The sequence below is a fragment of the Podarcis gaigeae genome (assembly GCF_964106915.1).
Source record: "Podarcis gaigeae genome assembly, chromosome: 1".
Lineage (NCBI taxonomy): Eukaryota > Metazoa > Chordata > Lepidosauria > Squamata > Lacertidae > Podarcis > Podarcis gaigeae.
In genome coordinates, this window is record NC_139678.1 from 72,350,302 (window position 1) to 72,364,525 (window position 14,224).

Below are 14,224 nucleotides of genomic sequence, written 5' to 3' on the forward strand. Positions count from 1 at the left end.
GATTGGTTTGCAGTCAAAACTAAGGTTTTTGAGTGGGGTTTTTTTTAGTGTATGTAATAAGGTGTCATATAGCAAGTATTAGATTTTAAAGCAGGTATAGGCAAACTCAGCCCTTCCGATGTTTTTGGCCTACAACTCCCATGATCCCTAGCTAACAGGACCAGTGGTCAGAGATGATGGGCATTGTAGTCCCAAAACATCTGGAGGGCCGAGTTTGCCTATCCCTGTTTTAAAGGACTAAGTATCAGTAGAAGTTACTGCTGGGAAGCTAGGCTTTTGTTCTAATTCTGCTTCTCTTGAGTGCCTTTACCTTCTTAAAATGTCTTTCCTTAGAGAAAGGGCATCTATTTCTCTGAATGAATTTGAAACTCTCCCCACCATGTAAACTGAATGAGTGAGACTACTAGAGACAATACTGCTAACTGCATCTGTAAAATAGTTTGTGGATCAAAAAAAGAAAACAAAGACAGGCATTTTAGATATCTCAGTGGGTGGGGATCAGAGCATGATTTTACCTCAGGAGAATCATTCTCCACAGAGGAGATTTGTTCTAAACGTGTTTGACAAAGCCTTTCCACCCAGTGCTGAGTTTTTTCTGATTCCGTTAAATCTTCTCGTTCAGTCTCAGATACCTGAGTCATATCACAGTTGCAGAAGAAAGTGTGAAGCTATTGTTACAGGTATAGAATTCATATTCAATTGCGCAAAGTGAATTTCACTGTTAAAAATGTTGTGCACAGATAAAAACATTATTGTAATTCATCTCCTTTCCCAATCTCTATAGTCTCTGTGCAAAAGGCATCATGTATTAAAAGTTACAGGCATGCAGTCCTAGAAAGCACAAACACATGACCAGTTGTGTCTGTTCACTACATCTGGAGGGCAGAGTTTGCCCATGCCTGGCATAGTGCCATTAGCCAATCAAAGAGGACCAAAGCTAAGCTTTTAAATTGTGATAACCACTTTTTGCTGTCTAGCTTGAGTTCTTGAACTACACTGTTGATGTGATTTTTAAAGTTTTCATATATCTGAAGTTATTTGCCTATGTAAATACTCAAATACCACCCATATTTCTTCCCCCCAGGAATAAATGGTAAAACTAAAGTCATCAGAACATGTTAAAAGAACATACCTCTTGTACAAGCCGGTTGATTTTCAGCTGCTTTTCTCTTTCTAGCTTCTCTTCCTTTTCCTTGAGAAGCTTTAGCTCAAACTCCAGTTGCATTTTGCTCTTTTTCTGCTCACCGAGACTGTCACTTTTGGATTTCTTTCTTTCTTTGCCTTTCTAGGTGGTTTTCATTATATTTACATACATTTAGAAAATATATATATTGCAGGGGCTGAAAATGTACTACTTCAATAATCTGAGATTATATATACAAAAGCAGATGTCCTAGAAAAAGAGGCTCTGTGAATATAGACATGCAACTATTCACAGTGATTGCTGAGGCTGGGCATGAAGAAACAGCAGCCACATAATGAATTTAATTTTAACTAAACCTCGTTGGAAGGGCGAGATATTGAAAAGCCGGAGGCAAAATGTCAACGCTTTCACAATGTGTGCAGATGCCTTTGATACAGATTACCAAACTGAAGACTACATCGCTTTTAAAATATTACATAAACTGTGGTCTCTCTACAAATGAAGCAAGTACATGCTTAGATTATGGCTTTTACATAATAGGAGGTTGCATATGAAGTAACAGTAATTATTCTACTGTGCAAGAAAATATTCCAGTACTTCACACTCAAAACATTGTACAACATATTGCCAAAACAACACAGCAAACAACTGCAATGGGGGGAAATGCAGAAAACTGTGGAGAACCAAACTGCTTCTTTGGAATTGTACAAGCAAAAACTGCCTTTCAGCTATTGGATTAATGTTAATAATCCAGGGCTTTGTGTTTCCTAAAGAAAAGCCACATAAATCAGGTCTTGTATCTTTAGCAATTGTAAACAAATGACTCAGCTTCAGTCACTTGAAGCTGGTTGAGAGTGGATCTGAATCTTACTTCAACATTGGGAGAGTGTCTCTGCTGTAGCTGAGGGCAGCCTGCTAGTTTAGGAGGTGCAAGCCAGGTCACACACTTATCTGGAAGTCAGGTCTATTGAACTCAATAGGACTTACTTCTGAGTAGGCATGCACAGGACTGCAGTACTAACAACACAGACATCTAAAAATAATTTGCACTGGTGCTCTGGTTATATTAAATATGAATTTTATTTCTGATATGAACTTAAAGGAAAACTGTCAAATCTAGCCAGTTCCTTCAAGCAGGCTTTTGAAACAAACATTGCATATCACACTGGAATGGGACTGTGTTTGGATGCTACTGCTGAGTAGCAACCAAGGGGAAATGAAGCCCATACCCATATTGGCGGGGCAGTGTCAGGTGGCAGCAGAGACAAGGAGAAGCTATGACAACAACAGACATGGACCAATGGCATCAGTAGGGCCGGCAGAGGGCACTACTGGGCAGTCAGCACAAGGCTAACTCAGTCACCCAGTTTCCTTCATCAGCTTGCAATGCCCATGAGTAGGGGCATGAGGTACCCGTCAAGCTCATCCCTTTTCAACAGTGGTAGGTAAGTAGTACCTGACTGCACTATCTAACTGGCTATCATTGATCATTTATAGTTAAGGATGATGTTCTTAAGATAAATATAATATGTGATTTAGAAATGGGCCGACAAAGAATTTACCTGCTGTCAGAAATGTATTTTGCAAAGTGGAGTTGCTTAAGTTAAAAACATCCATATATCCACAATTGTCGTGATGACTGCTCCATCAAGGCTTTAAATCACTTCCTCCAGAGTCCAACATACATCAGTCCAATTCTGGAATATGCTGCTGAGCTTTCCAAGCATATGCATATAGATTGCAATTCTGTGCATAGTTACTGATGCATGTCCCATGGGAGAAAATAAAACTTACAGACTCGTAAGATAGGGTAGGGTGAGATCACATCTTTTACCATGTGTTCTTAAAGCTATTACTCCAGCATACTCCATGTTTAAATAGCATGGAGTGGAACTGCAGGTTTGGGGAGTGGCACAGATCCTGAACTCATGCAAGGCATCTTTCTTTGTATCTAAGTCACTGTGACGTAAGCGAACTTTCTCTTAATTTCATGCTCATCAATAAATTTACATGAGCGTACAATTTATTGGGGAAAATACAGAATAGATTAGAATGCACTTTCCACAGCAAACCTTCTCAACATTCACACTCAACATTCTTGGTACCTTGCGAATTGTGGGAAATTTTCCTTCATACCGATAAAACCACCCAAAAGCTATAAATAGGTAAAGGAGAAATATATAACAGAGAGTAATATATTACAGATATACAGTACGAAAAGGTAGAGGTAGGCAGCTGTTTAAAAGGGGGGGAGGGACTCCAATGGGATCACACATTGTAGAGAATGCAGTATCTTAGCCACACTTTTATTTTAACTTTGAACTAGCTATTGATAACAAATAATAGCGCTCCATTATTTTTCACCGTTCTACTTATTTATACAATCATTCTGGCTCAAGTGCCTCAATCTAGTGAACACAATGCAAGAGTTCAGAAGTGCACATGATGCTACCCCACTTTCAAAATTTCACTGCTCATATCAATAGAGAACACAATTGTTTAGAGCTGTGTGAACAAGGAAACACAAACACACAGGAGCTCTGTGCCCATTGAGAGTTCTATTAAACATTATTCACACTCAGAGTAGACACATTAAAATTAATGGCTATAGCTAATTTGGGCCCATTAATTTCAATTGGTGTACTCTGAGTAGAATTTAGTTCAATATAAACCAAAGCTCTGAACCCAAGTATAAATAAAAACCCACAATGATTTGATGGTTGTTTCACAACATGCAACTTTCTGTAAATAGGAATAATTAAGCTACATTTTTTCAATAAAAATAGTGTGCAATAATCAAATTACTTTATTTAACGCAAAGTGTGCAAATTGAAATAGTTATATGCCTACTGAAACAACACAATTCTGTTCATATAGTCACTATATATATTGCAGATTTCTCTAGCAATTAACTGCAATTTATGTAATGAATTTTAGCAGTTAGCCAGTTTTACTTTCACTGGTTCTAGATCAGCTCAACACCAGCTACACTAATTTTTGTTGTGTTTAAATTTTGTACGCACACACACAATCACAGTGGCATCTGTTCCCCTTTCCTTTAGACATTCAGATAACCAACAGCCAAGGATGTTAGTTAAGAATGCAATTTCCCTTTTATTTTTCTTCTTTGCCCAGAAAAGCTTATAACGTTCAAAAGCTATTAGACAAATTTACTGAATCAGAATTAATGTAACAAACTATTACATTTTTATGAATTCTGTTTTGCCCGATTCTATAGGCTTTACATCCTGATGTACTGTGGTCAATGAACATTTAGCAAAAATGTAACAGGCTAGTTTCTTAGCTTACTCCTGGGTTCTCACAGCATGAGTTGAGCCACCCCCCAGAACACTGTTGTAGTTTCCAGTATTAGAAAACAGGACCCATAAAAATCCCTTGCTGGGCGAATCCAGTATTATTTCCTGTATTGCTCAAAGATCATGCACGACATTCCTTACTTGCTCGATATTTATATATACGTGTCTAGCATAGCAAGTTAATATAAGTAGTGTCCCTAAGAAGATAATTGTGGAATAAGGAAGACAGGTGTAGGCCAGTCCATCATTAAGACTGACTGTCAGGAGGAAGAGGAGTGCAGGAAGCATCAAAGTCAAGATAGGAAGCCAAGGTGTTACAGCAAACCTGTTGACTCTCTTTCGACTTCATTCCAGCCATATCACCTGCTGCAGAATGGTCAAGTGCAGTTTCATCTACATCTACTAGAGAAACAGAAGAAGAAAGAAACAGAGGGGGGGAAAGAAATGATAATACTTTGGGTGTTCCACACCGCCAATGGATTGGAAAGAATTGACACAAAGGGAGAGTCCCTGAAGAAGTTAAGCATGTTTTCTTCTGATTTAATTTTTGAGGAAGCTGAAGAAGCTTTCAATAGCTAAAGAAGAGAAGGGACTTACTGACAACTGACATCTCTGTATCATGCCATTTCATGTTTTAATTCATCAAGGCAGCGGAGGATTAAATTCAGTGCAAGTCACTTCCTTGTTCTCTCCATCCCTAGCCTTAGAGATACTATGCTAGTATTGGAAACTGTAATCAGTATAATGAAATTGTGAGAGAACAGTGGTCTCTTTACAAGTGCTATTTTGGAACACATATACCTAAATAGAGCTGAATAGAGACAGCTACACTGGTGTAATATGGAAGGAGAGCTGTGGGGGATTCATATAATGGAGCAAGCTGATTGATTCACTGGCTATATATTTGACAATCAGATGAACTCTATGGTTCAAGCAAGAACACTTATTTTTAAACACATATACTATTCAAAAGGGACTGGGCATTATAGTGCTGTTCTGCAAATGAACCCTCTACTTCTGGACTCTGAAGGATTGGGCAGAAAGGATTCTGCAATGCTATTCTAGAATGAATTGAAATGCCAGCCATCCATCCATTACAGCCAGAAGTCACAACACAGCAGTGAAAATGATTCTATAACGATTCTGACTGTCCAACCAGTCAGGCAACCAGTACAGTCATACCTTGGAAGTCGAACAGAATCCGTTCCAGAAGTCCGTTCGACTTCCAAAACGTTCAGAAACCAAAGCGCGGCTTCTGATTGGTTGCAGGAGTTTCCTGCAGCCAGTCGGAAGCCACGGAAGCCCTGTTAGACATTCAGCTTCCAAAAATAGTTCGCAAACTTGAACAGTTACTTCTGGGTTTGCGGCGTTCGGGAGCAAAAACGTTCGAGAACTCAGCTGTTCAAAAACCAAGGTACAACTGTACTGATCTCCTGGAACTAATCCTTGTTTTGATGTGTTGTGTTGTGTTGTGTGGAACTGAGTTCTACTTTTTCTTCCTCAGTTCATTTTTATCTTCCTTCTTATTAAAAGCTCCCCTGAATCTGTAACACTTAATCAAGTTAATAGAAAGAGGAAAAGAATTGATGACTACACCAGGCACTCATTTCCACAGCCCAAAGGCATTAGCTTCTCACCAAGCAGATGTTTTGTGAGAAATACAGAGTTGTAAGTTGTAGTTAATGATGTTCTAACACTGTCTTGGATGAATACTTTTTTACTTACTTCGATGTTTATGTTGAGGAGGCCTATGTACTTCTGCAACTACAGTTTTGGGAGACTTTGATTGCTCTTTATGACCCCAGTCTTCTTCCCATTGCTTTTTAAATTTCTCCTCTTCTGCCTTTATCCTGAAAAGGAGTATAAAGTATTCAGTTGGATTTCTTTTTTTAAATGGAGGCTGACTGGCCCAGTTCACATGTACGACTAAGCATAGCTGAGCAAGAGTGTGGCACACATGGCAAAAAACATGGCCACTTCCCTTCTTCACTTAGTCCTACTACACTACCTGAAGCGAAACCATAGTTTTATTTATCATTATGTGTGAACCCAGCTTAGTGTTTCGTCTCCTCTAAACAAACCTCCAGTGGTAAGCAAAAAAACACTTTCAGTTCATGGTTTGTTTGAAGCAAGACAAACCATGAGCCTAGGTTTCCATGCAATAGTAGCCCAAACCATGGCTTAGTTACAAGCAGTGCACAGTAGGACCACAGGAGGAGTGAAGCAACCATGATTTTTGCTCTGGGTACCAGCGTGCTTGCTTACTCACACTAAGCCATAGTTTGGCTTAGTTTTACATGGGAACACTTGAGTCTGCTTATTTTATCTTTCATCACTTACACTTTAAAAATATCCAGACCTTTCAACTGCATATTAAAATGAAGTGTGAGTCAGCCAAAGTTAAGTACTCTGAAATCCTATTTATTTCAGCTGAAGAGATGAGGTTTTTTCCTTTGAAATAAATGAAGCTAAAAATTTTCTAACTTTGGCTAGATCTAGTGTTGCTACTGAACAAAAAATAATCACCCTAGCCTTTTACTTTTGGGCCAGCTTCTGGAACCCAGTTACCTCATATTTTTACGTTGTATATCAGATATGAGAGGCCAGTAGTCCTATATATGATGCTGGGCTTTAGTTCCCATCAGTATCTGCCAGCATGGCCAAAGGTAAGGGATGAAATGAAATGAAATGTAATTCACAAAACTTCTGGAGGATCACTGATTCCCCATTCCTGCTGTACATTTTAAGATCTCCTGGACCAACCCCAGTGACATGAGTCCAAGCCCTGGAACCACTTAAAAACCAAGCCCCAACTGCTGCACAAGTGTTACATGCACACATAAAAACCAGTTTTTCAGATCTCTTAAAATGCAAAAGCAACAGGAGGAGGAGGAGAATGACACAGTGCAAACTAATACACTCTTAACACTACAAAATGGTGTAGGTAAGGCAATAATTACATAACTTTAGCAAACCTGACCATGAGTTTCATCATGATTTTGAGATGGTTAATATCGCAACCTGCTCATAATTTATGGGTAAAATGCACAAGAAAGAGCCATAGAGCCTCATGCTCTATGTTTTTGTTTGTTTGTTTGTTTGTTTGTTTACTTTCGGAACTGGAGTTAAAACAGGATCCAAATATTTCCAATAGTCTGGCTTATACTTATGGTAAGTATCACAGCTTAGAATGAGCAATGTGAGTAAACTGCACCAGCACATTTGCTTCTAGTAAAGCTTCCAGTTAATCTTTTGGCACCACCCCTAGTTCCCATGCCCTACTGCAACTTAGTCTGTAAGACCCAAGTCACATGCAGCTGAAACAGCTGCATATTCCTTCCCAGTTTACCCCATCTCTACTATCTTCCACCTCCTCTGTTGTTTTCCTCTGTGCTAAATTTCAGACTGTAAACACCATGTGGCAGGTTAATTACCATGGAGTCCTGCCCTCTGTATATGTAAACAAGTGAACAATAAAGCTGGCAGATAAGTTAAACATGGATTAAATCCATGATCCATTGATCTGAATGGAATTGGCTCATCAGGTGGTACTAAGCCTCTACACTATCTTCCCAACAGGGAGTCAATGTTGCATACTGGGAGGGGGAGAAGAGAGGCAACAGGAAGACCCCAGCAATCCTGCTGGGGTATTTGCATTGTACCAGCCTCCCCACCACATCCACCTCCCCACTGCTGAACCTCAACATTTGGGACACGATCATTCCCATGGTACCCTAACTTGCAATGCCACCATACAGAAATGCATTCTAATAGAGCTCATTATTCAGCTAGTTTTCTTCACAGCTCCCTGAGATTAGTTTTCATGCAGGATCCCGTTTTCAGGTGAGCTGATGCAGGCATTTGCCACACAGAAGGGCAACAGTGTAGATCAGTAGGAAGGATCTGTAGTCAAGTGGCAGAATATCATGACTGCTGTACATGCTTCATGGAAAGCAATGTGTAAAGTGAACATGTAGCAAGCACAATACGTTTTATCACTACAACAGTATACAGTGGTAGGTACCTCAGGTTAAGTACTTAATTCGTTCCGGAGGTCCCTATTTAACCTGAAACTGTTCTTAACCTGAAGCACCACTTTAGCTAATGGGGCCTCCTGCTGCCGCCGCGCCACTGGAGCCCAATTTCTGTTCTTATCCTGAAGCAAAGTTCTTAACTTGAAGCACTATTTCTGGGTTAGTGGAGTCTGTAACCTGAAGCGTATGTAACCTGAAGCGTATGTAACCTGAGGTACCACTGTATATGTGTTTCCCTCAGACTGATATTGAGGTTCCAGTGGCAAATGGGATTTATTTTGGATTTAAGCTACTTTATTGGAGTTTCATATTTCTTTCCTAATGCCATTGCTAATTACATTGAGCTTTAGGTGTGGGAAGGCTAGGCATTCAAACAAACAAACAAACAAACAAACAAACAAACAAACAAACAAACAAACAGTTATGGACATCTGGATGCCTCAATAATTTGAGACTGAAATAAATTTAAAACTGAGAGTCAAGCTGCAAATTCAGAAATAGCACCTGGTACTGGCTTTCTTGTGCTATACCACTTTGGATTGCAGGCAGAAGGAGTGCATGGCAATACAGCCCTTGCCAGTGTCAAGGGGAAGCATTCTTGGGAAGACTTCTCCCTCACATATTGGTTTTCTGTGTGCAGGGAGCTTTTATACAGGGGAGGACACATGATTTATCCTTCTGCAATTTGAAGTGGTGCAGAGTAGGGGACTTTGACACAGTGGCGTAGCGTGGGGGGTGCAGGGGGGCCGGCCAGACCGGGCGCAACATCTGGGGGTTAGGGTTAGGGGGCGCAAATCCACGGGTTAGGGGGCACAAATTACTTGCCTTGCCCCGGGTGCTGACAACCCACGCTACGCCACTGCTTTGACAGGGGGATGGAATGACAATGCATCTATCCTGCTTCACCCTTTCCCCAAACCATAAAATCCTTTTAAAAAAGGAATCATAGAGGGAAAATAACCAAATGCAGGTGTGTGCGTGCGGGAGAGAAATGAACTAAGAGATAACTTAACTGTTCGATTTCTTTACGGTATCTTTCCTCCTCCTCTGCAGCTTTTTGTGCAATCTCCATTTTTCGCCTACAAAAAAAGGGGGGGGACAATTTGGAATTTTTAACCGAACTACATTATATGGAAAAATAACTTTGATGAAGAAAATGCTTTTGACCAGCTAAACCAGGCACAGGCAAACTCGGCCCTCCAGATGTTTTGGGACTACAATTCCCATCATCACTGACCACTGGTCCTGTTAACTAGGGATGATGGGAGTTGTAGTCCCAAAACACCTGGAGGGCAAGTTTGCCTATGCCTGAGCTAAACCTATATAGCCATCAGACATAACTGGTGGCCCACGAGCATTTTACTAAGCTTCTTGCTTTGGTTGCCTGCCTGAAACTGCAAGAACAGGGGAACTAACATGCATAGACCAGACTTTGTACAGTCTGATGAGTCACAAATTCAGCAGCCTTGTTTGCTACCCTCTGACACTGCTTTCCACCACAAATATTTAATAAGCATGGGAAGCTCCAAGCACGTACTCAAATATGAGATGTGTACATGGGAACTATGAGATTTCCTGACCCCTCCCCCCGCGGCATCTCTCAACAATGTTGCCACCCTAATGTTAGGCTCATACCCTGTCTTGCAAAAGTAGTTAGGGTTGTCTGTAGTATGACCGATCAAGACTGCAGTCTGCGTTTTATTCATCAAAATGTTGAATTTCACATGAAAAAATCATGTGAAAGTTGTCGAAGGTACATCGGAAACAAGGTGGGGAGGGAGGAATAAGGAACAAGGGTGGGAAGACACCTGCAGCGCCTCCTATTTGCCAAGAGGGGTAGTAGCTGCTGCGGAGGTGGCAGATCCTTCATCCAAGGTGTACACTGCACCTGTTGTTGCCATCATGGTGGCAGCAGTGGGCAATGCCTTCCTTGGAAGCTGGATCTGCTGTCCCTGTGGATCCTGCCACTTGAGACGGCAGCCTCACCTTGCCTCATGCGTTGGCTGGCCCTGTGTATAGCTTTGTAAATCAGGACACATACTGGTAATTGAAGTTGTTGGGTTCCCCCCCCCCCAAAGGCTATGTTATGCTTTTGTTCAACATCAAATTTCCTATCTACCAGCTGCCAAGAAATCTAATGTACTACCCAGAAGCCACAACAATCTCAATTGAGAATGATAGTCATGGCAGTGCCCCGAGGCCTCCAGAAGAAGGCAAAGTTAGTTAAGAAGCTTCCTACACATGATAAGCCTCAGCACTAGCACATTTACACCACAGTTAATTTAGCAAACCCGATGCATCCCCAAGATCTTACAATTTCTCCTTTTCTTGCTGTTCTTTCAGGATCTTATTGGTCTCCAGTGCAAGCCTCTTCTGGCGCATCAGTTCTTGCCGCTCCAACTCACGGCTAGTCTCTTCCCTCTGCTTCTCCTCTTCAGTCATAAACAGCTCCTTCCCCTAAATATTATTTCAAATCCCTGTTAATTAAGTTTTGTTAGCAAATTTGTATAGACTTCTTCTCACTTTGAAGATCTGCCAGGTAATACACATTGACAATACTTTTTTCCCTAGGCAATGAAAATGGTTGCTTTTATCTAGCAGATGTATAAAAAAGAGCTATTGTAGTTATTGATTGGTAATAAATTTTATGACTTAGATTTGTAAATCTTATAAATAAGATATCTCTCTCTCTCTCTCTCTCATCTATCATCTATCTATCTAGCCATCAGTAGGAATATAAAACCTCTTTTAAGTGAATACAAAATGTTGCAAAAATTTTAATTTTCTGAGTTCTTTTTTTTGGAGGGGGTTTCATTACGAGAAATATGAAATCCAGATTATTAGTGTGAAACTCAGATTTATATATGTCTGATTATAAGTCTATTTTAGATACATGAAATGCCATGCTTTTTCACTTTAGCTTTGTGCTTGACACTGTCATTACCTTCAATGTGTATACAGTATTTCAGAAGTATTTCACCTCTATCTTCTTGTAACTGCATATTTTCACACTGAATGGTGTGTCTACAGCATCAAGAGGTGTTATGCCTAGCTGGTTATACAAGCATTTTGACTGTGTTGTGAGGGGAATGGGAATATATTTTAGGAACTAGGTTAGTCACACTGCTATCTGAAAGAATGGGTCAAAAAATGTAGCTGAAAATCAGTCTAAGCACAGTGTCATGTTTGATGGGAGAGCTATACTACCTTGAAACATGATTAATGTTAGTGAAATTGATTTAAGTCACTTGCAGAGCTGTGTACCCTTGTGGGCTGTTGTGCAGATGCACTGCATTCATACATGATCATTGTAACAAACAGGCAATGTCTTATTTGGCTAGCTATAGAAGACAATTTTTCATGGCTGCTTTCCCTGTGGTTACATGTGCAGGAGTAAATGAGAACTATGGGGTAAATATGTTGCCCCCTGGAAGGATTTCTAACTCTCCCTTGAACATTCAAGGCTTATTTGAGGGTCTAAAATATTTTCACATGCCGTAAAATGAACAAAATAATATGCACAATAAAATACAACCAGTTCAGAGAAACTGATCAGTGAACTGCTGATGTCTCTAAAAGATGACATTCAGATGTTCATAAATTACTTAAACTACTTAAACCCCAAACAATCAATTTGAATCTAGATTATACTGGAATTGAGTATGTCTCCCATCCCCAGTTTCTGGATAGCATATGTACTTTGAAAACCAGTGTGAATACAGTGGCTTTCTAGATTTTCACAGGGTCTTTGCTGATTACGATGACATTCATACTTACGGCTCCAGTTACAACCGTGATAGTCAGGGTTTGACTGCTTTTCAACACCTTCACAGCCTGAAAAAATGGTGGGGGGTGGGGGAGAGGAAAGGATAACATATTTACATGCATGTTTTTGTCCAGCTGCAAAGGTGTACACAGCACAACAACAGTGGCACCCTCTCCACCTGGTAATGATGCTGACTGAATCTCATTCTAAGAGCAGGACAGTTAAAACAAAGCAGATGGCTTTGTAGTGACAGCAGTGCCTGGATTCAAACATTTTAAACTATACTCCAATATTTTTTGGCTGATTCCTAAAAATCTGAGAGTTGTGAAACAGATTGATTAAAAGTTAGTGTAAGATGTCCATTTTCAGTTTAAGAGAAGATGACAACTTGGCCCTTTTCATTACCTCTTTGTGATCCACATTAGAAAAGTCCATTCCATTTACTTCAACAATCTGATCACCAACCTGAAAGCAAGGAAACAAACAAGATACTTGAAGCTTCAGCAGAGTTCTCACACAAACTTCAGTTCTCAAACCAGTTGTTTCAGAAAAGTGACACCACTTCAGAACAACTAGTTTGAAGATTGAGGTAAACATTGGGATATTTTTTAACCTTTCAATCTTATTGAATTTATTCACTTTGCATTGGTGTCTGGAAGACACCACTGATTTTGTTTCCTTTAACATGGCCATTTCAACATAAGACCTGTCACGGACAATAACCAGTGCTGTCCCCTCTGTTGATGGGAGGCATCCATCCATAGTACAGGGAAGATGGCAATTCTTGGTTGTTCTAGTTTTGTTGCAGGCCTCTGTATGACCCAAATTCTGCTCTGGAGGACTGAAGCACACTCTGGAGTAGATTGAAGATGTGAGGACAATAGAGAACTCTCAAAATTTCTTCCCTCCCCTTTCCTCTAATAGATGCCTTCTGTCGGCAGAGGGGACAGCATGGGGCTATCATGGAATCAGATGGTTTCATCAACATTACACTTACCTCTAACCCTACTTCTGCAGACAGAGAATCTGGTTTCACATTACTTATGAAAATGCCTGGTTTTTGTGTGGGACCACTGGAAATGCTGGAATAAACAATGAAAACAAAATGACATTACACAATGGAATAATGCGAGAAAACAATCATGGTCAAATAACCAAGTACTGTAAATAACTTGGTTACTTTCAGATTGATGAGAATACGTTGGATCAGATGTACAGCAAATGTACCTCATTTAAGCTCTCTTGGTGCCAACAATTGGTGTAACAACCCACTAACACTAATATTCTATCACAGTCAACACTGTTGCACAATTAGACATGACACAACTTTTCTCAGCATGCCAAAGAAGTACTGTATAAAAGAAATCGAGTCATGCCTTAGTCCATATGAGAAGAGGATATAATCAATTGATTTTGCTACCTCATTAATTATTGGTAATGAACAATTCTTTGCACAGTAATTCAGTAAAGAGATGCCTACCATCAGTACACATTACCCAAAGATGAAAAGAGTTGCAGCTTTGACCAATAATGGACAAGTGATGTGTGCAGCAGCTTATATCTGGTTCTGAACACTATCATTTGCATAAATGTATTTAACTTAAGATCCAGTCACAGTTAAACCCTTCTTAATTTTGGCTAGATCACATCCATTATATTTTCCAGATGAAATGAGTGATGAGAAATAAATGGCAGCTCACCTGCATCCCATGCCCTTTGTACCAATCAAGCTAATGAAAACTTTCTTTTCTCTGTGGTTTTTTCCTCCAGATGATGCAAGACCTGCAACACTGCTTTTACCTTCCTAAAACACAAAAATTAGGGCAACAGAGTTTCTGACATAGAAGTCCACTAGCTAAAAAGGCATGCTGATTTTTTGCCCACCATCAAAGTCTAGATAAAGTTTTGCAAAGCATCGGGGGATACGGAAGGAAATACATAAGTTATTGTTGATAGGTTTACA

General features: G+C 40.0%; 1 protein-coding gene across 3 annotated transcripts in view; it reads right to left on the reverse strand.

Annotated features, from left to right (window-relative positions):
- The window catches only part of USH1C (USH1 protein network component harmonin), a 124,858-nt gene that overhangs the window by 14,596 nt on the left and 96,038 nt on the right, over positions 1-14,224 (reverse strand). For 2 of the 3 annotated variants that reach the window (XM_083709725.1, XM_083709724.1), the window contains exons 10-17: positions 13,962-14,065; positions 13,259-13,343; positions 12,667-12,726; positions 12,273-12,329; positions 10,810-10,952; positions 9,509-9,574; positions 6,187-6,311; positions 4,787-4,863 (exon numbers count right to left, since the gene is read on the reverse strand). In XM_083709725.1, coding sequence (XP_083565851.1) covers positions 4,787-4,863; positions 6,187-6,311; positions 9,509-9,574; positions 10,810-10,952; positions 12,273-12,329; positions 12,667-12,726; positions 13,259-13,343; positions 13,962-14,065 — 717 coding nt within the window. The remainder of the gene's footprint in view (positions 1-4,786; positions 4,864-6,186; positions 6,312-9,508; positions 9,575-10,809; positions 10,953-12,272; positions 12,330-12,666; positions 12,727-13,258; positions 13,344-13,961; positions 14,066-14,224) is intronic. The other variant, XM_083709726.1, reaches the window with a different exon arrangement.